The 24,409-nt window shown below is 41.1% G+C and overlaps 1 protein-coding gene across 2 annotated transcripts in view; it reads right to left on the reverse strand.

The window, feature by feature from the left end:
• RIPOR2 (RHO family interacting cell polarization regulator 2) overlaps positions 1 to 24,409 on the reverse strand; it is a 274,424-nt gene that overhangs the window by 80,310 nt on the left and 169,705 nt on the right. The window contains exons 14-15 of one of the 2 annotated variants that reach the window (XM_073566141.1): positions 22,803 to 23,498; positions 9,376 to 9,566 (exon numbers count right to left, since the gene is read on the reverse strand). In XM_073566141.1, the coding sequence (XP_073422242.1) occupies positions 9,376 to 9,566; positions 22,803 to 23,498 (887 nt within the window). Of the gene's footprint in view, positions 1 to 9,375; positions 9,567 to 21,773; positions 23,499 to 24,409 lie in introns of those variants that run through there. The other variant, XM_073566140.1, reaches the window with a different exon arrangement.

The following is a 24,409-nucleotide window of genomic DNA, read 5'->3' on the forward strand; positions in this document are numbered from 1 at the left end:
CTGCCACTATCTGTGATCTGGAACATGTGTCTATAGAATGATCTAACATAACCTTTGATTTCTATAAAACGAGTTCTTATATGCCCCTGTAAAAAACTGATTTTTTTTTTATTTTACAAAATCGGTAAATAAAACATGATTTAGTGACAAAACAACCCAAGCTTCATTTGTAATTCTAAATTTTTTTTTTTTTTTTGAGAAAATAGTGAAACGTGTTCTCTTGAATCGCGCAGTATTGACTCAAATCCGGCGCCTACCAACAATACAATCAATCAGTTTGTTTGTGTTGTCATCCAGTGTACGTTAAGGGTTGAGCTATTTGGAGGGGTCAACAATGGGCTGTGAAATCTCCAAGTTATATATACAGTTAGTAATGTTTGAATAGTACAATGTGGATGTAAGGCCGTGAGAAAATTACACAGCAGGTTTTCCCTCCACTCTTTGCACACGGTATAGTAGTAGTGTAAAGGGGCATGGTTTAAAAGGAAATCCCCACAATCTAAAGACAGGCTAGCCGTACTGGAGTAGACCATTTTCCATCAAGTAAATGTTTTCGAATGGAACTATAAGAAAATCATGACACCTAAGGGTGCACCTAAACTACCTGATTTTGTGGCATTAAACGACCGCCGATCAGTATTTATTTAGCGATCACCTGTCATTTAGTAGCCTTTTTACACAGACAGAGTGCTCTTCAGGTGCGCACTCAAAGACCTGTACTGGATCATTCAGATGACAGGGTCTGCCACTGTTCCCGGCAGCACATCGTCTTGAAGCCCAAAAGATCATTTCATCCACAGAACGCGGGTTTCGCCTATTTAGACTGCATGATTATCAGAAAACGAGCATCACTATGAACCTTTGTTTGTTCACGATAATCTTGCAGTGTAAATGAACCTTAGGTGCAATTTATTTAAAGCAGATTTACAGGAGTTTTGAAAGCCTTGTAACTAGGATTTGTTATTAAGGTATAAAGAAGAGTCACCACGTTGTCTGTTTGTTTCCACACTTTTTGCCCCCTATCCTTTGAATAGGTTCTACATGCTGACATGGCTTACATGTTTGGGATGGGTCTGAATCTTGACTTCAGCGCTGAACTACATGCCCATATTCCTTGGCATTTTCTCTCCCAGCACGTTTTTGTCATTCCCAGTCCAGCTACTAGCTGTCATGACCGTCCACCTCTTTGCTGTCAGCATAGTGTAAACCAGAGCTAGACAAACTGCGGCCTGTGAGCCACATCCGGCCCTCTGGCTGTTCCAGTCTGGTCCGCAGACCAAGGCTGGCTAATGGCTGAAACAGTGGCCTTTGCGCTGCACCATGTCCTTGTCCACGGTTGTCCGCCACCTGGTTTCAATGCTATTAGCAATTTCAGGATATAGAGGTGAATACACTGATGGAGAACCGAGCAGCCAGCTCCTTTTTCCACCAATAAGCGCGTTCGACTGAAACAGCAGACTCCATGACATCATTACATCATGTTTGTGTGCGGAGAGTCAGTGCACCGGACACTGGAGCAGAGCGCCAAGACAACGGGAGTGAGGGGAGTGGGTTTTTTTCCTATGTGTATGGGATGTTTGCATGTATATAGTAGGCTATGTGGGGGCTCATACTGTATATAGGGGCCATGTGGGAGCTCATACTGTATATAGGAGGTTGCGAGGGCTCATACTGTATATAAGAAGTTATGTGGGGTCTGATACTGTATATACAGGCTTTGTGGGGGCCATACTGTATATAGGAGGCTATGTGGGCGCTCATTGTATATAGAGAGACTATGTGGGGACTCACTGTATATAGACAGTTATGTGGGGTCTCATACTGCATATAGAAAGGCTATGTGGGTGCTTCACACAGTATACAGGGGACTATGTGGGGGTTCACTGTATATACAGGGGCTATGTGAGGCTCACACTGTATACAGGTGGCTATATGGGGACTCATGCTCTATATAGGAGGCCATGTGGAGGCTCAATGTATACAGGGGGCTATTTTATATAGAGTCTATCTGTGGGCACATACTGTATATAGGGGGTTATGTGGGGTCTCATACTGTATATAGAGAGGCTATGTGGGTGCTCACACTATGCAGGGGCTCATACTGTATATAGAGGGCCTATGTGGGGACTTACTGTATATAGAGGGGCAATGTGGGGGCTCATATTGAATGTAAGGGTTGTGTGAGTGCTCACACTGTATACAGGAGACTATGTGGGGGTTCACTGTATATAGAGGGGCTATATGGGGGCTCATCTAATATATAAAGCTCAAAGTGTGTATGTATGTATGTATGTATGTATGTATGTGTGTGTGTGTGTGTGTGTGTGTGTGTGTGTGTGTGTATGTCCGGGACAGGCATCCGCACCGTCACAGCTACAGCCACAAAATTTGGCACAGTCACACGTCTGGACCCCGAGAGCGTCCTAAGCTATGCTGTGAGGCGAAATTTTAACCCCGCACGTTCCAATTTACCAAACAATTTTGCCCCTATCTACATACTGGGGAAAAAGTGTGTGCGCGTCAAGCCCCGCCCCTCATTATGATGTCATAATGCCCCTATCTACATAATGGGGAAACAGTGTGTGCGTATCAAGCCCCGCCCCTCATTATGATGTCACAATGGTTGCCATGGCGACGCTGATGTCATCATAGGTTGCAAGCCCCGCTCATTATGATGTCATAATGGTTGACTATGAGATGCAGGATGTGTGATGGGTATATGGGCACTGGACTATGGGATGGAGGATATGTATGATGAGTATATGGGCACGGGACTATGGGATGGAGGATATGTATGATGGGTATATGGGCACGGGACTATGGGATGGAGGATGTGTGATGGGTATATGGGCACGGGACTATGGGATGGAGGATATGTATGACGGGTATATGGGCACGGGACTATGGGATGGAGGATATGTATGATGGGTATATGGGCACGGGACTATGGGGTGGAGGATAAGTATGATGGGTATATGGGCATTGGACTATGGGATGGCGAATATGTATGATGGGTATATGGGCATGGGACTAAGGGATGGAGAATATGTATCATGGGTATATGGGCACGGGACTAAGGGATGGAGAATATGTATGATGGGTATATGGGCACAGGACTATGGGATGGAGGATATGTATGATGGGTATATGGGCACGGGTCTATGGCATCGTGGATATGTATGATGGGTATATGGGCACGGGACTATGGGATGGAGGATAATTATAATTTGTTATAACTAACCACAGTTAGTTACTATGCCCGGGCAGCGCCGGGCTCTTCAGCTAGTGCTGTATATAGGAGGACATGTGGGGGCTCAATGTATACAAGGGTGCTAATGTATATAGAGAGGCTATCTGGGTGCACACACCGTATATAGGGGGTTCTGTGGGGTCTCATTCTGTATATAGATAGGCTATGTGGGTGCTCACACTATGCAGTGGGCTCACACTGTATATAGAGGGGCTATATGGGGACTCACTGTATATACAAGGGCAATGTGGGGGCTCATACTGTATGTAGGGGCTGTGTGTGGGCTCATACGGTATATAGGGGGATGTCAGCATATCAGTAGATTGCAAGTTACAGATAGAGCATAGAGAGGGGAAAACGGGTGAGAATGCAGGATATAATGCACATAATGACCTGAATTGGTGTTATTCCTTATGTACACACGCAGGACACCTTATTCTGAATATATACTTGAAAGCAGTTATCGTTAATCTGTTAAGATTAGGCAAATATCTGATTAGGGTGATTCTCCCATCAGAATAATAACATATGCAGTATTAGGAATGAAATTCAAAAATTGGAGGCAGCACACCTTTCAAAGTGAAAAAAAAAGAAGAGCTTCTGTTTAATGGCCTATCATGGTGACGTTTCGGTTCATTAGGCCTCTTTCACACTTCAGTTTTTTACAATCAGTCACAATCCGCCAGGTTTTGAAAAAACGGATCCTCAATTTTTTTTAGAGGATCCGTTTTTTTTTCCCCATTGAATTGCATTAATGGCGGATTGTGACGGATTGCTGTCCGTTGCATCCGTTTTTTTTGAGGATCCGCCAAAAGTTGCTGTCCGTCACCATCCTCAAAGATTTCAAAATGGAGCTTGTAACGTTTCTTTCTCTGGCGGATCCTCCAGACACTCATTTAACCCGAAAATCTTTCTGGCTGCCGGACAAAAAAAGATTCTCTCTCATTCTCTCTCTCTCCAGCTATTCCTTTAAATTTCCTCATTTTCAGGATCCGTCTGAAAACGGATCCTGTGCCATCCGTTCACATCAGTTGACAACGGATCCGCTTGTCTGACTTTTTGGCGGATTTGAACTGATGCAAAAAAACTGAAGTGTGAAAGAGGCCTTAGTGAGAACCTTTCTCAGGGGTCCTACCCTCTGCCTTGGGTCTGTGCACATTTCTATTGGTAAGCCCCCCTTCTTATTTATGGTCATATGCCCACTTGGGTTTTAGATTTAGGTGACAATGGGGGTGAAGCCTGCTTACACAGTGTATATAGCCAGTCACATTGTGTGACTTCTGTAATGGCTGACTATATTGCTATTTGATATGATGCACAGGATTTTTCTCCTTGTTTTTGTGTCTGTCCTGTTTTTTGCTATTATTTTATTGTATCTAGACTGGATTTTGACTAATAAAGATGGAATTTTTTTTACTCTATTTAATCCTATACTCCGGTGGTTCTATTTTTTTTTTTTTTTTTTTACCTTTTTCAAGTATTAGAAATGGATATAAATGTCATTATGTGGTGCCATTTTAGGAATAAACATTAACATGGATTTAATTTAATACCATATTTTCCCTGCAAAATATCTAAACTATAGCATCCTTCCTTGGTAACAGTGGCTAATCGCTGTACGCCTGCATCTGCAAAGTAAGTTGTACTGATGTGACATGCCTTTATAAAGGACCACTCCAGCAAACTTTTGCCCTCTATTGCCAATTAATAATAGGTTTACAGTATGCATTGAAATACTAACCGTTCCGCGTCTTCTGCAGTTTCCAGTGCTGCTCCGATTCTCTACTGCATCACGTTACGGCTGTTGTGACCTGCCGGCTCACGAGTAACTTTCTCAATGTAAATTAAGGAGACTCAGAACCAGACTTTATAGATATGCATTAAGAAAGGAGCTAATTTTCCCCTGTGGGAGCCGGCAGGAAAAAGCTCGGGTCACATGACGTAGAAGAAGACCGGGAGCAGCACTCGAAACAGCAGAAGACAGAAATCAGTAAGGCTGGTTTCACATTAGCGTTTTTTAGCGCAGTGCATCGTGCGCTATTGGTCGCATGCGCCCCTATGTGTACCATGGGGGGGCGCATGTTCTTGCGTTTGCACGCGTTCGTATGCATTTTTGCGCCCATGCGGTTTTTTAAGGTGTGCGCCTAGGCGCGCCAGACGCAATCTGTTGCATTTTTGGGTCCATCCAACGGTATCAAAAAAACGCATGCACACACTTGCGCACGGAATGCGACAAAATAACGCATTTCAGTCTATGGGAACGCAGGCGTGCGCATGTACATGCGCACGCCTGCGTTACAAAACGCATACGTTTTAAGAGTTAACACAGCTTGAAACTGGTTAAACCGCTTGCGCCTAAAAAACGCAAATGCATGCAAAACGCATGATGCGTTTTTTGCATGCGCTTCTATTGCGCACGAAGCGCTGTGCTAAAAAACGCTAATGTGAAAGTAGCCTAAGTATTTTAATGCACTCACTACACACACTACTGTTTGTTCTTTTGCCCCCTTTGTTACTAAACAAAAATAATAAGTTAAAATACGAACGATGACCGGTAAATCTGAGGGACAGAGAGAAGAATACATGTACTTAACAGTAGAATACCAGAAAATATACATTTATGAAGACAAAGACACCTAAATAAATAGTAGACAGGAACCAAAGCACAAAACATGCAGTGAAAAAACATCTTGCCAAAGCAAAACACACCCCATGCAACAGGACTAGTTCATGGCATTTGTAATTGACAAGCTTATTCCACTGCAACTTTGAAGACGTTAGTAACATCATTACTTTCAAAGAAGATTTTTTTTAGCCAGTCATCACTTGTACTTTAATAATCTATCATCACATATTACCATTTCTTCTTGGTATGACTAATCACAATTGTGCTCAGAAGCAGGGCTGGGACAAGGGGTAGGCACGAACCTAGGGTTCTACATCCTGCCTCCCCGAGGGGACACACTTTGGGAAAATGACATGGCTTAATGCCTGTGGCTGCCTGCCCCCTTCCTTCGGCTGCAGACATTCAGCACAGTCAGGAGCGGGGCGCAGGCACATATTGAGCAGTGTCGGTCACTGCCACCACTCACCCCTCCGGCTGCCGCTCCCTCCCTGCATTCAATTGTATTTGAATCTTACAGTCAGGGGGCAGCGTGAAATGTGGGCCCAGTATGGAGAGAAGTTAGCATGGTGGGCACAGTGTGGAGATACAAGAGTGTAAAGGAAAACAGTGGAGAGGGGGCAGGCCTGGTATAGGCCGTGGTTCATAATGGAGGCAGTTATAGATGATAATGGCAGACAGTGGGGTGGTTGTGGATCAGTAAGGCAGACAGTATGGAGGTCATATACCATAGGAGGCTTATTTAGGGCATAGTATGGACAGATATTTTTCAAGCAGAGGGCGTTTTAATAACGCTTATTTTTAAGGGCATCGTGTGGGGATGTGCTGCAGAAGACCGGAGATGAGAAAAGTCTGCAGAGAAGAGCTGTGGATGTGAAAGTCATCATGTTGTCTGGTCAAGATGAAGACAAAAAGAAAGAAACTACTTAAATCAGAGAAGATATCACTTTTAAGGTACCTGGATGTAAATGTTTACGTGTGATACTGCCTGTGCTTCATCAGTATTGTGGTTCCTGTATGGTCCAAAGTCTGATGATGGATGATAAACAATGGTAAGGAGATGCTGGGAGTTGTTGGTTCATGAGATTCAAATATATGCGGACCTTCCTTCACATTACAACTGATTGTTGCACAAATGTTGGTTCTGGTTATACTGTATATCCATGTACTAACGGTGGTTCTGGTGACATATAAATGTACTGATGATGGTGCTGGTGTTGTACTTATTTACTGACTGTGATTCTGGTGATGTATTCATGTACTGAAGATGGTTCTGGTGATGCATTTATCGACTGATGGTGGTTCTGGTGCTGTATTCATGCACTGATGGTGGCTCTGGTGTCGTATTCATGTACTGAAGATGGTTCTGGTGATGCATTTATCGACTGATGGTGGTTGTGGTGTCTTATTCATCATGCACTGATGGTGGTTCTGGTGTCTTATTCATCATGCACTGATGGTGGTTCTGGTGCCGTATTCACGTACTGATGGTACAAAAAGTAAAATGAGCAAATACAAATGTTTGGGCACCCTTGGAGATGTGTATGCATAACTTTGACCAAGGTTTCAGAGCTTAATTAGTCTTTTAGGGTTATGGCTCATCATCATCGTTAGGAAAGGCCAGGTGATGCACATTTCCCAGATTTATAAAAACCCAGCCTCCTGGGTTTTGTGCCAAAAAGAGCAGCCTAGCACTATGAAAATGATGGAGACCCACAAAGCAGGAGAAGACTATAAAATGATAGCAAAGCGTTTTCAAGCTGCCTTTTCCTCAATTCAAAATGTAATTAAGAAATGACAGTAAACAGGACCAATGGAGGTCAAGATAAAATCTGGAAGGATTGCTAGAGAGGCAAATCCGAACCATTGACTGCAAAAGACCTTCAGAAAAATTTATCAAACTCTGGAATTATGGAACATTGCTCTAATGTTCAGTTCAGAGACACCTGCACAAATATGGCCTTCATGGAAGGGTTATCAGAAGAAAATCTAACAAGCCTGATGCATTTTGAAAACAATCCTGTGGATCGATGAAGTTCAAATAGAACTCTTTGGCCAGAATTGTTAAAAGGTGTAGGTGGAAAAAAAAGGGCACAGAATTTCAGGAAAAGAACATCTTGCCAACCATTAAGCATGGAGGTGGATTACCTATGCTTTGGGGTTGTGTTGCAGCCAATGGCACGAGGAAAATTTCAGGGGTAGAGGGAAGAATGGATTCAATGAAATGTCAACAAATTCCTGACGCAGACATAACACCATCTGTAAAAAACCTGAAGTTGAAAAGAGGATGGCTTCTACAAATGGATAATGATCCTAAACACATGTCAAAATCCTCAATAGACTACCTCAAAAGGCACAAGCTGAAGGTTTTACAATGGCCCTCACAGTCCCCTGATCTGAACATCATTGAAAATCCATGGCTAGACCGCACAGTAGCAGTGCATGCAAGACAACCCAGGAATCTCACAGAACTGGAAGAATTTTCCAAGGAAGAATGGATGAAAATCCCTCAAACAAAAATTGAAAGACTCTTGATTGGCTACAAAAAGCGCTTATAAGCTGATGATTGATAAAGGGGGTGCTACGAGGTATTAACCATGCAGGGTGCCCAAACTTTTCCCTTTTTGTAATTTTTAAAATGTAAAAGATAAATTCATTTTCATATATTTTTTTGTCTAAAAGGAAATGTGTGATTTATAACTTTAGCCCTTTTAGAGATCATTTCATCTTTAATTTGCTTAATTGTTCAGAGTAACACTAATTTTTACAGGGGTGCCCAAACTTTTACATGCGACTGTATGTATTGGTGATGGCTCTGGTTTTCTATTTAAGTAGTGATAATTATTTTGGTTTCGTATTGATGATGGTTCTAGTTACAAATAAGTCACCAGAACAATTATAACATGAGTACATTTTAAAAAACCAACATATATACATAAATTCGTCACCAGAACCATCATCAGTACAGGAATACGGCACCGGAACCATCATCCGTTTTGCAAACTGTATTTGTCACATGACAGACATAAAAAGCATCATGTGTGTCCCTTTTTCAAAACGGGTTCTGTTTGGTTTCAATTAGGGAGTCCAGCATTTGGCAGATATCCAATTAAAAACTAAACAGCCCCCATTATAGTCAAGTTAAGCTATACTAGTTTCCATGACCAACCTTAGGTCTGATGTTTAAAATATAGGATGTCAGCAATGAATATAGCAATTTGTCCCTTGTATTGTGTAAATGGTCCGCAAACAGCAAGGCATCAGGGAACTTGTTACTTCTGTCTCCGACCCATTTCTTTACTTGGAAGCTGAGGGTTCATTGGGAAATGGGGGGGGGGGCTAGGCTTCAACAAGTCCCTAGGGCACTAAAATACCTTCCCAGCCCTGCTCAAAGGTATAAACTAGTACTCCCTGACTGTCATGTAGATGTTGCTCTGAAGTGGTGAAAAAAAGTCTTCCTTGAATCACGTAAGCACCAGGTAAGGCGCATGCTACTACTTACCTTGTCTTTTCCATTACAGTGTCTGTGAACACAGAGTCTGCACCGCCACCATTACAAACCATACCACCACCATCCTCATCAACATCTTCATCATCAAAGTCAGAGGTGTTCAGGAAATCAAAGCTCTCTAAAGCACTCTCAATAGTTAGACTTATACTGGTAGACCTGCTTCGGTTTACAGATGGCTTGCACTGCAAAGGTAGAAGGCACCAATGAAGACCAGACACATAGCAAAGCTCAGAAAAGACACATAGTTATCTTATGAGTTTTCGCATGATGTTATGTCTGCAATTTAATGAGAAAACATATAATAAACATTAAACCGTTTACAGATATTTTTCAAAAAGACTAATCATTGAGCAATAATTGTTGCATTCCATAAAAAAAGTTCCCACAGGGGTGAGAATGGGCTGAGGTGTATAGTAGCTTTTTTTCAGTTTTGAAAGACAAAATGTTAAAGGCACACAGTAGACGTCAATATGGTAGTTACAGTGAGTGACCCAATATTTGTGCATAAAACCTGTCTAATTATTTTTGCCACCTACTCGATAAATGACTACGTGTACCGTAAAACCTCGAGGCTGTGAAACATAGGTAAGGAGTACGATTTACTAGATTCATAGTAGATGTAAGAGTCTTGCTGAGTCACGATAAACCAGCAAAAGGTTTTATAAGTGGAGCATGGGTTTAGGGTGCACGCACAATCCATTTGCAGTGTACGTTTGCTGTAGGCACTAGGAAAGCACCTGGGGTAGATGTCAAACACACCTATAGGACCAAAGTCGCCAAAAGTCCTAAAAGGTGTCATTTTGACCTCAGTCAAGTAGAAGCTTTGTCCCATCTTAGACATTTATGACATAAGTACAGGGTCGCAGTAGGACTTACAGTTATCTAAAAAATTGGGCATTGCCACCATTTATTTGTATAGAAGTCCTAAAAATTGCAGCTCAAGTATGCCCAGAACTCCTTTATAAATGAGTGGACAGCATGCATGTACAGCCACTTCGCTCCCAGTGGCACAAGACAGGACCTGGTTCTCAAGACAGAAGGGGGCGACAGCGGTGGGACCTGCAGCCATCAGACACTGACATAAATGTCCAAGATAGGACTTCAAAGACATACTGATAGGGAATTTAGATTGTGAGCCCCCATCGGGGACAGTGATGAAAATGTGTGCAAACTGTAAAGCGCTGCGGAATATGTTAGCGCTATATAAAAAATAAAGATTATTATTATTACCTCTCAGCAGTCAGTCCTCACTTTAGACTCCTTCGGATAATTTCTTGGCCCCTTCACCCATGTTATTTATGTACTTTAACAGTTTTCTTATTTTTAACAGCAACCAACTGGTTTTTCATGAAATTGAATAAGGATTTACTAAGTCCAAAGCATAAGATCATTTAACCAAACCCTTTCCTGGCTCTCAGTTCAGTTCTCAAACCCTCTTAAGAGTAAGTTCACATTAGGCGTCTTTTCAGCATTTTTTTTTTTCTACAGCAAAACATGATCTCTTGGCAGGAAAGAAGCTGCAGGAAAAAAAGCATGTTTCCTTGGTTTTTCTTGCATTTTTTGCAGAGGTTTTGGCATGCTAGCTTTGTTTCTTGTGCATGCTGATAAAGTTTTGTGTTGAACAAAAAAAAAAAAAAAAAAGTCCTATTCCAAAGAATCAGGTTTTGGCAGAAAAAATGCAGCAAAACATGATACCTGCATTTTTTGCGTGTGAACTTACCCTACAGAGAGTTTATCACCAGATTTTTGCTACTCCAACTGAAAGCTACAATATGTAGAGACCCTGATTCCAGTGATGTACGACTTATTGGACCGCTTGCTGTAGTTTTGATAAAGTTTATTGTTTTAAACAGCAGGAGATTATCACTACAGGACTAGTATGCCTGCGGCTATGTAGTCCTCCATATTCAGGAGCTCTGTATAACCCTGCCCTCATCACTGACTGTACACAGAAAATTACCAACCGGTGGTGTGGGCAGGGTTTACACAAACTCAGAACTCACAGAACGGGCAGATTTGTAGCAGATAAAAACAATAGTTTTACCAAGACTACAGCAATTAGCAAGTTAAGCGACACATAGCTGGAATCAGGGTCCCTGCCACTCAGATTTGGTAGCAAAAGCCTGCTGGCGAAGGCCCTTTAAAGTGTTATTTCCTACATAAGGGCCTCATTCACGAGTCAATTTTATCGTATGTGTTCTATCTGCGTTTTCACAGGTAGAACATGTACCCGTTAAGAGTCTACGGTGCTGTTCACATTTCTGTGGTTGTTTGGGGGAAAATAATCATGTAAACATGTTAAATTTCATCAGTCACATATCAAAATCACTCATACAATTTATGGGTCTGTGAAAATGGCACACCGGTAACGTCACTGATGGTAAAAATGGGCACACTGAACTACACGTGGGAAACCTTATCCAACACGCTAATGAAAATCAGACCATCACAAGAAAAAAAACACATCTGAATGAGGCTTAGAAGTGATCACTTATCCAAAGGACGGATGCTAACTCGCAGATCTGTAGGAGTCTAACCAATTCTCAAACTTTTAAATTTTTATGCCCTTAAATCAGAGTCATATCACACAAAATAGTTAATAAATAACATTTCCCACATGTCTACTTTACATCAGCACAATTTTTTGAAACAATTTTTTTTTGTTAGGAAATTATAAGGGTTAAAAGTTGACCAGCGATCTAATTTTTACAACATATGCAAAACCATTTTTTTTTTTTTTTTTTTTTTAGGGACCACCTCACATTTAAAGTGACTTTGAGGGACCTATATGGCAGAAAATCCCCAAAAGTGACACCAATTTAAAAACTGCACCCTTCAGGGTGATACCAATTTAAAAACTGCACCCTTCAGGGTGATGCGGGGTCCCGATCATTGCCATGGCAACCTGATGTCCAGGTCGTGAGAGCTAGGAAAGTTGCCTGAACAGCAAATTTCTCTGTCAGTATAGAGCAGACAGTTTGCAAAAGTATAGGGATGCGGCTGCATCCCCATGGTTTACAAGAGATCAGTCTACAAAAAATGATAGTCCCATAGTGGCACAAAGTAAACATTTTTTTAAAATAATTGTAGAGATATTAAAAAAAAAAAAAAAAATCAAAAGATATTGCATCTATAAATAAATATTTTTATGAAAAAAATAAATAAAAGAACACATATTTGGTATTGCCGTGTCTGCAACAACCAGACCTATAAAACTGTCCCACTAGTTAACCTTTAGTGAACACCATAAAAAAATAAAAACAAGGCAAAAAACAATGCTTAATCATCATGTCGAACAAAAAGTGGAATAAAATGTGATCAAAAAGACGGATATAAACATGGTACCGCTGAAAACATCTTGTCATGCAAAAAAGCAGCTATACAGCTCCAACAGCAGAAAAATGATGCAAAAATAATTATTTTTTCTATAAAATAGGTTTCTTATGCAAAAGCGCCAAAACATAAAAAAAGATATAAATGAGGTATTTCTGTAATCGTATTGACCCAAAGAATAAAACTGCCTTATCAATTTTAGCACACACGGAAGTCGCCTAATCACTTATACTGCACAAGGAATGGCGTAAAAAATAAAACCCAAAACTTCACCTGCAGTTGTTTTTTTTTCATTCTGTCTCCCAAAGATCGCAGTAAGACTCGGTGCACATTTACCCTGTGCTCTGCGCTGAGCGCTTACATCGGGGTTTTTGTGTAAATCTCTGAAATACGTGATTCAGACGTAATCTCTAGAAGAAGATTCCCTATAATGAGGCAGATGGAGGCACTGTGGACGCCATCTTTACTGTGATCCGGCGGTGTCCATCTTTTAGGATTGCATAAAAGTGCTATCGGCCACAGTTTTGTGGACTTCTGAAAAGAAGGATACCGCTGAACAGAGGCCAGTCGGAGTCCAGAGTAACTCTGCTGCCTCATTATAATGAATGGATCCATCGGTGATTTCATCTTTATCACGTCACTCAGAGATTTAGATGGAAACCCCAAGGTTAGTGCTCAGAGTAGGGCGCCGGATAAATATGATCCTTAACGTTACATAAAATGTTCCCAATAAAAACTTCAACTCAATCCACAAAAAAAGCAAGTCCCCACTCAGGTCTGTCATCTGCTAACGAAATATAGGGGGCGTCCACGTTACTAGTACTACAAAGGCTCTGGAAAAAAACAAAATCGCTCCTCTCCCCTCAAAATAAATTCAGCAAATTCTCTGCTCCCAAATTCAAATGCCCCCTCCCTTCTGAGCCCAACAGTGTTCTGAACCCACATATAGCATCCATGTTTGGCATTTCTGAAGCGATGAGAGCCCGCCTAACTTACAGGTACATGCATCCAGAAGCACCGGCTGGGCATAACGTACTGGTAACTGCAATGTACTGGTCACTACAACAGCAGTTTGCAAATTTTTTTTTTTTTAAATTTGGTACAACAGTTTGCAATTTTCACTCGGCAACATTCATTGCTGCTTAATTCTGGAAAATACCTATGGAGTCAAAATAGTCACTACACCTGTAGATAAATTCCCCAAGGGGTATAGTTTCCAAAATGAAGTCGCTTGAGGGGGAGTTCGGCTGTTTTAGCAATTAGGGGCCCTGTATAAGGAGTCCGCAAACTGTTCTAGGAAAATCTGTGGTCCATGAGGCAAATAGAACTTCGTTCCTACCGAGTCTCTCCGTATGGCTAAGTAGTACTGTACAGCCACATATGTGGTATTGCCACGTTCAGTAGAAATTGTGGGACAAATTTTGGTGTGATTTTTACCTACCTCTTGTGTGAAAATGTAACATCTGGGGCTAAAACAAAATTTTGGTGGCAAAAATGTAGCTATTTTTTCTTCACCACCGAATGGTGTAAAATTCTGCCACACACCTATGGTGTCAATATGATCACTGCACCCTTAAATTAATTAATTGAAAGTTTTAGTTTGTAAAATGGGGTCACTTATAGGGGGGTGGGGGTGGGTTCTACTATTCTGGCACCTCATGGGCTCTCCCAGTGGTTCATGGCAACTGCAAACCATAACAGTAAAATCTGGCGCTCCTTGCCTTCTGAGCTTTGCACTGTGCCTGAAAAATATTTCCCGATTACATGTAGAGCTTGTTATAAAAAAATTTCCTATTAGTCCTTAGAAAATTTAAACTTGGGACTAAAACAACATTTTAGTGGTAAAAATGTAATTTATGCTTTCTTCACTGCTCATAGTATTGTGAGGAAAGGGGGAGACACAAGCGCAATATAGGGTCTTATCCCACAAATAAAGTAAGCGGTTTGACAAAAAACTGCTCACCTGGTAGTAGGTATTAAAAGCATGTATAGATAAGGGCTGCCGCAGATCCACAAGTCGGTCACCGACTATCTGAAACAGAACTCTGCAAAGGAATACGTGGATTTCGTCCGCGCTGCCCAGATGATGAAATTCCAGAAGGTTATTAAAGTTTGAGAGTGGTTTATTCTACTCATTTCAAGGTTTTTTGAAACTTCTTCAGGTATTTCAGGTGTGCCTGCCGTTTTTTTTTTTTTTCCACCCTCCTCTTGCGCCACCCCCGTGCGCACATCCAGCAGTCGCCGAATTTTGATAAGTGACACGCAGTTTACTTATCAGAGCTAGGGCCTGCTGTTTTAGGCTTTTTTTTCTACAGGCATTTTTTTCTCCCAGCTTTTTCTTTTCAGAATAGTTTACACCAATCACTATCTCCCCCCCCATACATACAGTTATCAATAAAGTACACACAAAGCACCATATTCACACAAAAAATGTCCTCCTCATCAAATTTGTCCCAACAGCGCTATTCAGTGGAGGAGGCATAGTCTTTCCTTGCCTCCGACACTAATAGCGAGGGCGAGGATCCCACATTTCTGTACTTTTCAGATTCTTCATCCTCATCCTCCTCCTCATCTTCCTCCTCGGGTCCTGCGAAACCGCCACGCAGACGCCCCAAGACAGAAGATGAGGCAGCGCCCACCATTCCCGCAGCTGAACCAGCGTACCCCGTATGGACCTCGCCAACCCCCCCCCCCTCGAAAATTACAAGCCACTGATTCTTGATTTTGTGGCAGAACCATGAAGTAAGTTTGACAACACCGGCCTCACAGAAATACTTTTTCAAAGTCTTTTTCGCTGAGGATTTTGTTAACCTCATGGTGGAGCAAACTAATTTGTACGCTCATCAATTTTTGGAACAAAATCCGCGTTCATTTTCTAACTGGTCTCCTGTAGATGCAGTTGAAATAACGCAGTTTTGGCGCCTGGTCCTTCATATGGGGATCCTGAAGAAACCAGAATTTCTGCAATACTGGAGTGTTGATATTTTATATAACACTCCAGTGTTCCGAATGGTCATGGCCCAGACGCGTTTTGAGGCCATCTACAAATTCCTGCATTATACTGATAATGAACAGTGTCCCGCACGAGCTGACCCCAACATTGACCGTCTGTTCAAAGTTCGGCCGGTCATCGAACACTTCAACAAAAAATTTGCTGAAGTGTACGTGCCCCAAAGGGACATCTGCGTGGATGAGTCCTTGGTTCATTTTAAGGGAAGGCTGCGATTCGGTCAATACCTGCCCAGCCAGAGGGCCAGGTATGGAATCAAACACTACAAACTGTGTGAGAGTACCTCAGAGTACCCCCACAGATTTAGAGTTCACGAAAGGAAGGATACCAGGATTGAACCCCCTGAGTGTCCTCCTTTCCTGGAAGTGAATGGGAAAATTGTGTGGGATTTGGTGTACCCACTGCTAGATAAAGGTTATCACTGCTACACTGATAACTTTTATACCAGCGTCCCACTCTACAAATCCCTCTCTGCGCAAGGTACCGCAGCCTGAGGTACTGTCCGCAAAAATCAGAGAGGCCTCCCAAAAACACTACTTTAGCAGATGCTCAGAAAAGGTGAGAGCAGAGCCCAATGTAGCGACCACCTGCTGGTGGTCAAGTACAAGGACGAGGGATGTCCTTCTCTTGACCACCATACACGGTGATGGCAGTGCCCTCTGCACTGTACGGGGTACCTCTACACAGGTCAGCAAACCGACCTGTGTACTGGGGTACAATAAGAACATGGAGGGCGTTGATCTCTCCAATCAACTCCTCCAACCGTAAAATGATTTGAGGAAGGACAAGGTGTTGTACAAAAAGCTGGCAGTGCACGCCACACTGATACATCGTACCTTCAGTTCCAAGAGGTAGTGACCCTGTTATTTGGCACTCCAGAAGGAACGGGCCCCAGTACTTCTGGAACTGAAGGTGCTCGTATTGTACCAGGTCAGCATTTTCCGGGGGGTGGTCCTGCCAACCAGAAAAAAAGGTAAGCTGCAAAAAAGGTGCAAAGTGTGTTACAAAAGGGGAATACACAAGGACACCACTTATCAATACGACACCTGCCCCGAAAAACCTGGCCTGTGTATGAAGGATTGCTTCAAATTGTATCACACCTCCATGCACTACTAATTTACTTTACCAGAAACATTAGATTAGTTGGGGCACATCTAGATTTGTTCTTTGTGTAAATCATGTTTATTGAATTAACAATATTAAAATAAAACATTGCTTTCAACAATATCAGGTCTGGTTCTTGAATGAAAAACAAATTGTATATTAATTCCATTGTTGCGCACTTAACACCAATATTATCTTCTAATTGGAATAACAACTATAAATACCATTCAGTCCAGAAAATTGTCATACACAAAACAACCTCTGTGTTGTGTATTCTCATGAAAATTAAAATAGAATAGATTTGTTCTTTGGGGGTCTAGTTTCCAAATGGGGTCACTTGTGGGGGGGGGGGGTTCTACTGTTTAGGCACATCAGAGGTTCTGCAAACGGAACATGACGCCCGCAGACCATTCCATCAAAGTCTTCATTCCAAAACGTCACTACTTCCCTTTCGAGCCCCAACGTGTGCCCAAACAGTAGCTTTCTCCCACATATGGGGGAATCAGCGTACTCAGGACAAATTGGACAACAACTTTTGGGGTCCAATTTCTCCTGTTACCCTTGGGAAAATTAAAAATTGGGGACTAAAAGATCATTTTTGTGGGAAAAAATAGGATTTTATATTTTCACACCCGGGCATTATAATCTTTAGTGAAACACTTGGGGGTTCAAAGTTCTCACCACACATCTAGATAAGTTCCTTAGGGGGTCTAGTTTCCAAAATGGGGTCACTTGTGGGGGGTTTCTACTATTTAGGCACATTAGGGGCTCTGCAAACGGAATAGGATGCCCGCAGACCATTCCATCAAAGTCTGCATTTCAAAACGTTATTACTTCCCTTCCGAGCCCCGACATGTGCCCAAACAGTAGTTTTCTCCCACATGTGGGGTACCAGCGTAGTCAGGAAAAATTGGACAACCAACTTTTGGGGTCCAGTTTCTCATGTTACCCTTGGGAAAATTAAGAATTGGGGACTAAAATCATTTTTGTGGAAAAAAAAAATTAATTTTTCACGCCCGGGCATTATAAAGTTTAGCAAAACACTTGGGGGTTCAAAGTGCTCACCACACATCTAGATAAGTTCCTTAGGGGGTCTAGTTTACAAAATGGGGTCACTTGTGGGCGGGTTTGCACTGTTTAGGCACATCAGGGGCTCGCTAAACACGACATGGCGTCCAATCTCAATTCCAGCCAATTTTAGGTTGAAAAAGTCTAACGGCTCCCCTTCCCTTCCGAGCCCTACGGTATGCCCAAACAGTGGTCCCCCCCCCCACATATGGGGTATCGGCGTACTCAGTACAAAAACTTTTGGGGTCCAATTTCTCCTGTTACCCTTGGGAAAATATTGGGGACTAAATGATCATGATTGTGGAAAAAATGATTTTTTATTGTCACGCCCGGGCGTTATAAACTTCGGTGAAGCACTTGGGGGTTCAAAGTGCTCACCACACATCTAGACAAGTTTCTTAGGGGGTCTAGTTTTGAAAATGGGGTCACTTGTGGGGGGTTTCCACTGTTTAGGCACATCAGGGGCTCGTCAAACGCGACATGGCGTCCGATTTCAATTCCAGTCAATTTTAGGTTGAGAAAGTCAAACGGCGCTCCTTCCCTTCCGAGCCCTACCGTGTGCCCAAAGAGTGGTCTCCCCCCACGTATGGGGTATCAGCGTACTCAGGACAAATTGGACAACAACTCTTGGGGTCCAATTTCTCCTGTTAGCCTTGGGAAAGTAAAAAAACTGTTGCTAAAAGATCATTTTTGTGACTAAAAATTAAATGTTCATTTTTTCCCTTTCACGTTGCTTTTGCTCCTGTGAAGCACCTAAAGGGTTAATAATCTTCTTGAATGTAGTTTTGAGTAGCTTGAGGGGTGCAGTTTTTAGAATGGTGTCACTTTTGGGTATTTTTTTCCATATAGACCCCCTCAAAGTGACTTCAAATGTGAGGTGGTCCCTAAATAAATGGTTTTGTTAATTTTGTTGTAAAAATGAGAAAATCGCTGGTCAACTTCCTAACAAAAAAAAAGAAATTTGTTTCCAAAATTGTGCTGATGTAAAGTAGACATGTGGGAAATGTTATTTAGTAACTATTTTGTGTGACATATTTCTCTGTTTTAAGGACATAAAAATTCAAAGTTTGAAAATTGAAAAATTTTCGCCATATTTCTGCTTTTTCATAAATAAACACAAGTTATATTGAAGAAATTTTAACACTAAGTTAAGTACAATATGTCACGAGAAAACAGTTTTAGAATCGCCAAGAACCGTTGAAGCGTTCCAGAGTTATAACCTCATAAAGGGACAGTGGTCAGAATTGTAAAAATTGGCCTGGTCGTTAACGTGCAAACCAACCTTGGGGGTATAGGGGTTAAACAGTAGTTTTCTCCCTTATATGGTGTATTGGCGTACTCAGGAGAAATTGCACTACAAATTTTATGGTGCAATTTCTCCTGTCACCCATATGAAAATGCAATATTTGGGGCCAAAAATATTTTTGTGGGGAAAATGATTTATTTTTACGGCTCAAAGTTCTAAACTTCTGTGAAGGACTTGAGGGTTCAATGTGCTCATCACACAGCTAGATGAGTACCCTGAGGGGTCTAGTTTCCAATGTTGTCAATTGTGGGGGATTTTCACTGTTTAGGCACATCAGAGGCCAATTGCTCCAGCAAATTTTTGCATTTGAAAAGTCAAATAAGGCTCCTTCCCTTCCAAGCTCTGCCGTGCGCCCAAACAGTGGTTTTATTCCTCATACTGGGTATTTGTGTGCTCAGGAGAAATTACACAACAAATTTTGGGGTCCATTTTTTCCTGCTACCTTTGTCAAAATAAAAAAATTGAATCTGAAGTAAAAATTTTTATGAAATAAAGTTAAAAATGTTTATTTTTTCCTTCCACATTCCAAAAAATTCCTGTAAAGCACCTGAAGGGTTAATAAACTTCTTGAATGTGGTTTTGAGCACCTTGAGGGGTGCACTTTTAAGAATGGTGTCACTTTTGGGTATTTTCTATCATACAAACCCCTCAAAGTGACTTCAAATGTGACGTGGTCCCTAAAAAAATGGTTTTGTAAATTTTGTTGGAAAAATGAAAAATCGCTGGTCAACTGTTAACCGTTATAACTTCTTAACAAAAAAAATTCTCTGTGATTTAAGGGCATGAAAATTCAAAGTTGGAAAATTGCAAAATTTTCACCAAATTTCTGTTTTTTTCACAAATAAACGCAAGTTATACCGATGAAGTTTTTAAAAAACAATCTCAGAACCAGTGGGATCTGTTGAAGCATTATTACCTGATAAAGTCACTGATCAGAATTGTAAAAATTGGCCTGGTCATTAACGTGGAAAACCACCTTCGGAGGTAAAGGGGTTAAAATCCCCTAAGGCTCAGCTCACCCCCTTTTTCCCAATTAAAAAGAAATAAAAAAGACATGTGGTATCGTTAGGTCTGTAAAAGTCTGATTATAGCGAGAAAAAAAAAAATCTAATAAAATGCCAGAATGATGCAAATTTTTGTCCACCACTTAAATTAAAACAAAAACTATGCATGTTTCGTATCTCAGTAATCGTAATGACCTGGAGAATCATACTGCCAGGTCATTTTTACAATGGTATATAATAAACTCAGAAAAACAATTGTGTTTTTTCATAATTTTGCCACACTTGGAATTCATTCCCACTTTCCAGTACATTACATGATAAATAGAATGGATTCAAGCAAAAGTATAATGTGTCCCGCATAAAAAACAAGCCCTCATATGGCTATGTTAGCAGAAAAAAGAAAAGTATTAGGGCTCTTAGAAAAAGAAAAAAAAAAAAACTAAACGCAAAAATGGATCACAGCCATATTGGGAAGGGGTTAATGAATCAGTCGCCTCGCACTGCAGCACTTAATCAAAACTGTGAACAATGCTAGTATTGATGAATATGGCCAAAGTTTATTTTTTTAATTTCTCATCTCTGCTGTAGAGATATTAGCTTGTAAATTTTATATGCTAATTTTCACTAACTTTCGACTCTGGGGGAAATTATCTATTTTTTTCCTGCAAGATGTTGACTATTCATAATCAGGAGGCATCATGCAGGGGTAAAAAAAAAAACAAACAAAAAGAAAAAGTTCAGGTGTAACAAATGCACATGGGGCCGACCTGAAATTGCAATTGATCGCTGTACTAAGCTTGGCGATTTATTCATGTACTAATGGTGGTTCTGATCTTGCACATATGCAGCAATCCAAAACTTGCAACACGGCCATGTTCAAACGTAATAATCTTCAGCACTCCAAGTTAGCGTATGTTCACACTTAAAAACTGAGCAGAATCTCTCCAAATCCTCCTCAAATATATAAATACATCACCAGAACCAAGTTTTGAGTACGTACTGCTTTACATTGTTTTGCGGCCCTTGGGATAGCGTCACAATGCCATCGCGACCCTTGAACCAAAAAATGTTGTGTTCCCCTGATCTTTGAGATTGCAAACGGGAGAGGGGAGTAGACCGGAGCTGTGTCACATCACAAATATTTTTGAAGCTCTCCCAATTAGTCAGTGTGGGGTAAGAGGTGTAGGGCAAAGCTGACAGCTCTCCATCACAGCAACATATCCGCAACGGAGATGAGAAATTAATATAAAAAGTCAGTTTTATTCAGCTCTACAGTCACATTCAGCTCTATTCCATGTTGTGGCTGGTTAAGCACATTATGTGGAGAAATGTCCTCTTTAAACTTTTTCTTTTTCTAGGAGCTCACATGGCACTGCATTGTGAAATCTAAAGGGTTAAACAGCAAGGACTGGTAATGGATAAATTATACATGCAAATGAACGGGAAGGAGTTGACGAATATAAAAATAAGCTACGATGCGGCCACAACACTACATACTCACTTCATAAAACAGCACAACCAAGCATGCGTTTGAATGGAAAAAGGACTGAAAACGCAAAGAACATGCAATAAACATTTAAATTTTATTTTTGTGAAATATGAAACATGAAGTTAAGTAAATGGATATAAATAGTCACATTCGATAGCATGTGTAAACTACAGCCTTCAGATATGCTGTCACTTATTACATGCTTCACCACGGCTCATGTAACATGTGAGGTTTAATACATTTCAAACAAAGTAAAAAACAAAACCAAAAACACACCACACAAATGCACAAAATACTTTAAAATGGGAAAAACTCTTCTGTGAACCAAACCCCTAAATCACATATTAACAAAATATCTATACGTTATATATACACACATACAATAGGAGACTCCTTCTCTTTTTGCATCAAATTAAGACTAGGCAACAATATACATCTGGAAACTATGTATATACACAGCATCTACTAAAAATTCTACTGTGAATGGTCAGGCTTTGATGGCCTAACAATCTATTTCACTATTTAACACTTCAGTTTTGAGCATTAAAAGGTATTCTCCACTGTTATAATAAATATTAATGGACCACAAGGGTTGCAAGGTTGAAAAACCAAACTATGCTGCATCACTGTAACCTGTACTGTGTTCCCGCCACTAATTGGTTGCAGACTTTACATCCTGCTTGAAAAAAAAATCCTCCAATCAGCGACTACGGATTGGCTGTGGCAGTCACGTGAAACCTATCTCCCTATGCCCAGCTGTAAGATTTTTGCTACTTTTCATTGAAGTACAGTTTTGCTCCAATGGGTAAAACTGTTTTACAGAGCAGCAGCACCACTTCAGAGAAGAAATGTAGTTTTTCTTTAAGACTCATTCAGGTTTATTGTGATAGCAGTGGATAAACCCTTTAACTTACTCCTTCACATTTATCAAGGCTAAAAACAGAAACTAAGTAAAATAAAAAAGGAAAATCTAGTAACCTAGAAAGTAGAACCTCTATAAATTATTAGAATGTGGTTATTTTTTAACTAGAAATGCCATCAGGCACAAACCTCAGAGATGCCAGAGATCATCTAAAGACAGAGTGATGCTTTGCATTCACTTACTTTTAGGACATCTTCAAGGTGAGTGATTTCATGGTACAATTCTTGGTACTCTGGATACTGGTCTTTACAAGGCTCGAGAGTCAGGAGAAGTCCTTGCAAAGACTCCTCTAAAGTTCCATCCAAGTAGGACCTGGAGGTCTCAGCTTCACTGTACGTGGAGCTATCAGACTGGAGTCTCTCTGGGGTAGAAGGTATTTCTGTAGATGTAAGCCTTTTTACCAGCTGTTTGGTGATATTCCCTTCACAGGTGTCTAACTCCACTGGCTTCAGCTCAGAGGCTTCCTCAGAGTCTTGCAAGATTGACACTGAGACATTTGAAGTAATATATATGTTGTTACTGTCCATGATGGGCAGACAGCTTTGGCAAGCGGAGAGGTCTGACTTATCTCCTGCAATGGTTTCCTCTGTGTCACTAGCGCGCTCTACAATGCATTGGGAGTCCTGCGACTGACTAGCTGAATCTGCAGAAGAACTGGCACTCGTAATGTCTTTCACTGGTTCCTCTGATGACAGATGAATGAGGTGATGTTCTGGTGGGCTGACAGTGATTTCAGGATTTGAGTAGCCCAGAGAAGATGAGGGAGTCGATCTTGGCGGCATACGTTCACCATTAGGCAAGTTGTCGAAACTTAAGGAGAGGGCTCTCTTCTCAATGGTTTCTACACTGCTATCGAAAACATCATCTTGCAGATTGGACTAGAACAGAAAATACACCATATAAATCAAAGGATTGCTGAATTCTAGTACAATACTACTAATAGTTAATCTAAAACATATGGCCACACTCAGTATAGACAAGTCATTACACGCACCACAGCAAATACAACAAAGTCCAGAAATTATGCCCAACAAAAAATATTCCTATTATATCAGTAGAATGTTCTGTTCGGTCATGGTATTTTATCATCATCAATTTTATAATTTAATCATAATTTCTGGCATACCAAAATAGATTTTTAGTCACGGGACTGAAGATCTGACTATATATCATTAAAGTGTACCTCCAATGGTGGACCTAAAAAACAGCTAATACATGCACCATGCCATGGAAATAATTTCTAATGCAAGATGAGAAAAGTATTTTATGAACTGCATTCACTTTACCCAGCCTGTTTCTGTAGAAGGAACCTGCTAGATAACAAATTCCAGATATTACTGCCAGTAAGGAAAGGCCTGATACCCTGTTAGCTACACACAGCTTGTAGACCGGGTAACCAGGTCTGGGCTGCAGCTCGTCTGTGTCTCTCACATGGCAAGCAATGAACTTCCAGATTGGGAAGGAGCCGCCTGCACTACAAAAATCAGAGATTTGAGGGTAAAGAGTCAAAGGGGGATTGTACATTTAAGTATCCAAGAGCACCATTTCTTTAATTATCTACAGGAGGTACACTTTAGGAACAAGACAATATATGTTGTAACTGGCGACAGTTTGAGAAGGCAGAAAAAAATGAAAGCACACACAGATAATGAGCTGCAATCAGGCAATGAAAGGTTTCCTTGACTACTGAAAAGGTGAAATCTCTGGGCCACATATCTGTTTTTCGTAATTTTCTATAGATGTTGAACTAGCAGCCATACTGGATTTTCTAGTGTTCTGCATCTTATGG

This window comes from Dendrobates tinctorius, unplaced genomic scaffold (genome assembly GCF_039654945.1).
Source record: "Dendrobates tinctorius isolate UK_male_01 unplaced genomic scaffold, ASM3965494v1 ptg000004l, whole genome shotgun sequence".
Taxonomy (NCBI): Eukaryota; Metazoa; Chordata; class Amphibia; order Anura; family Dendrobatidae; genus Dendrobates; species Dendrobates tinctorius.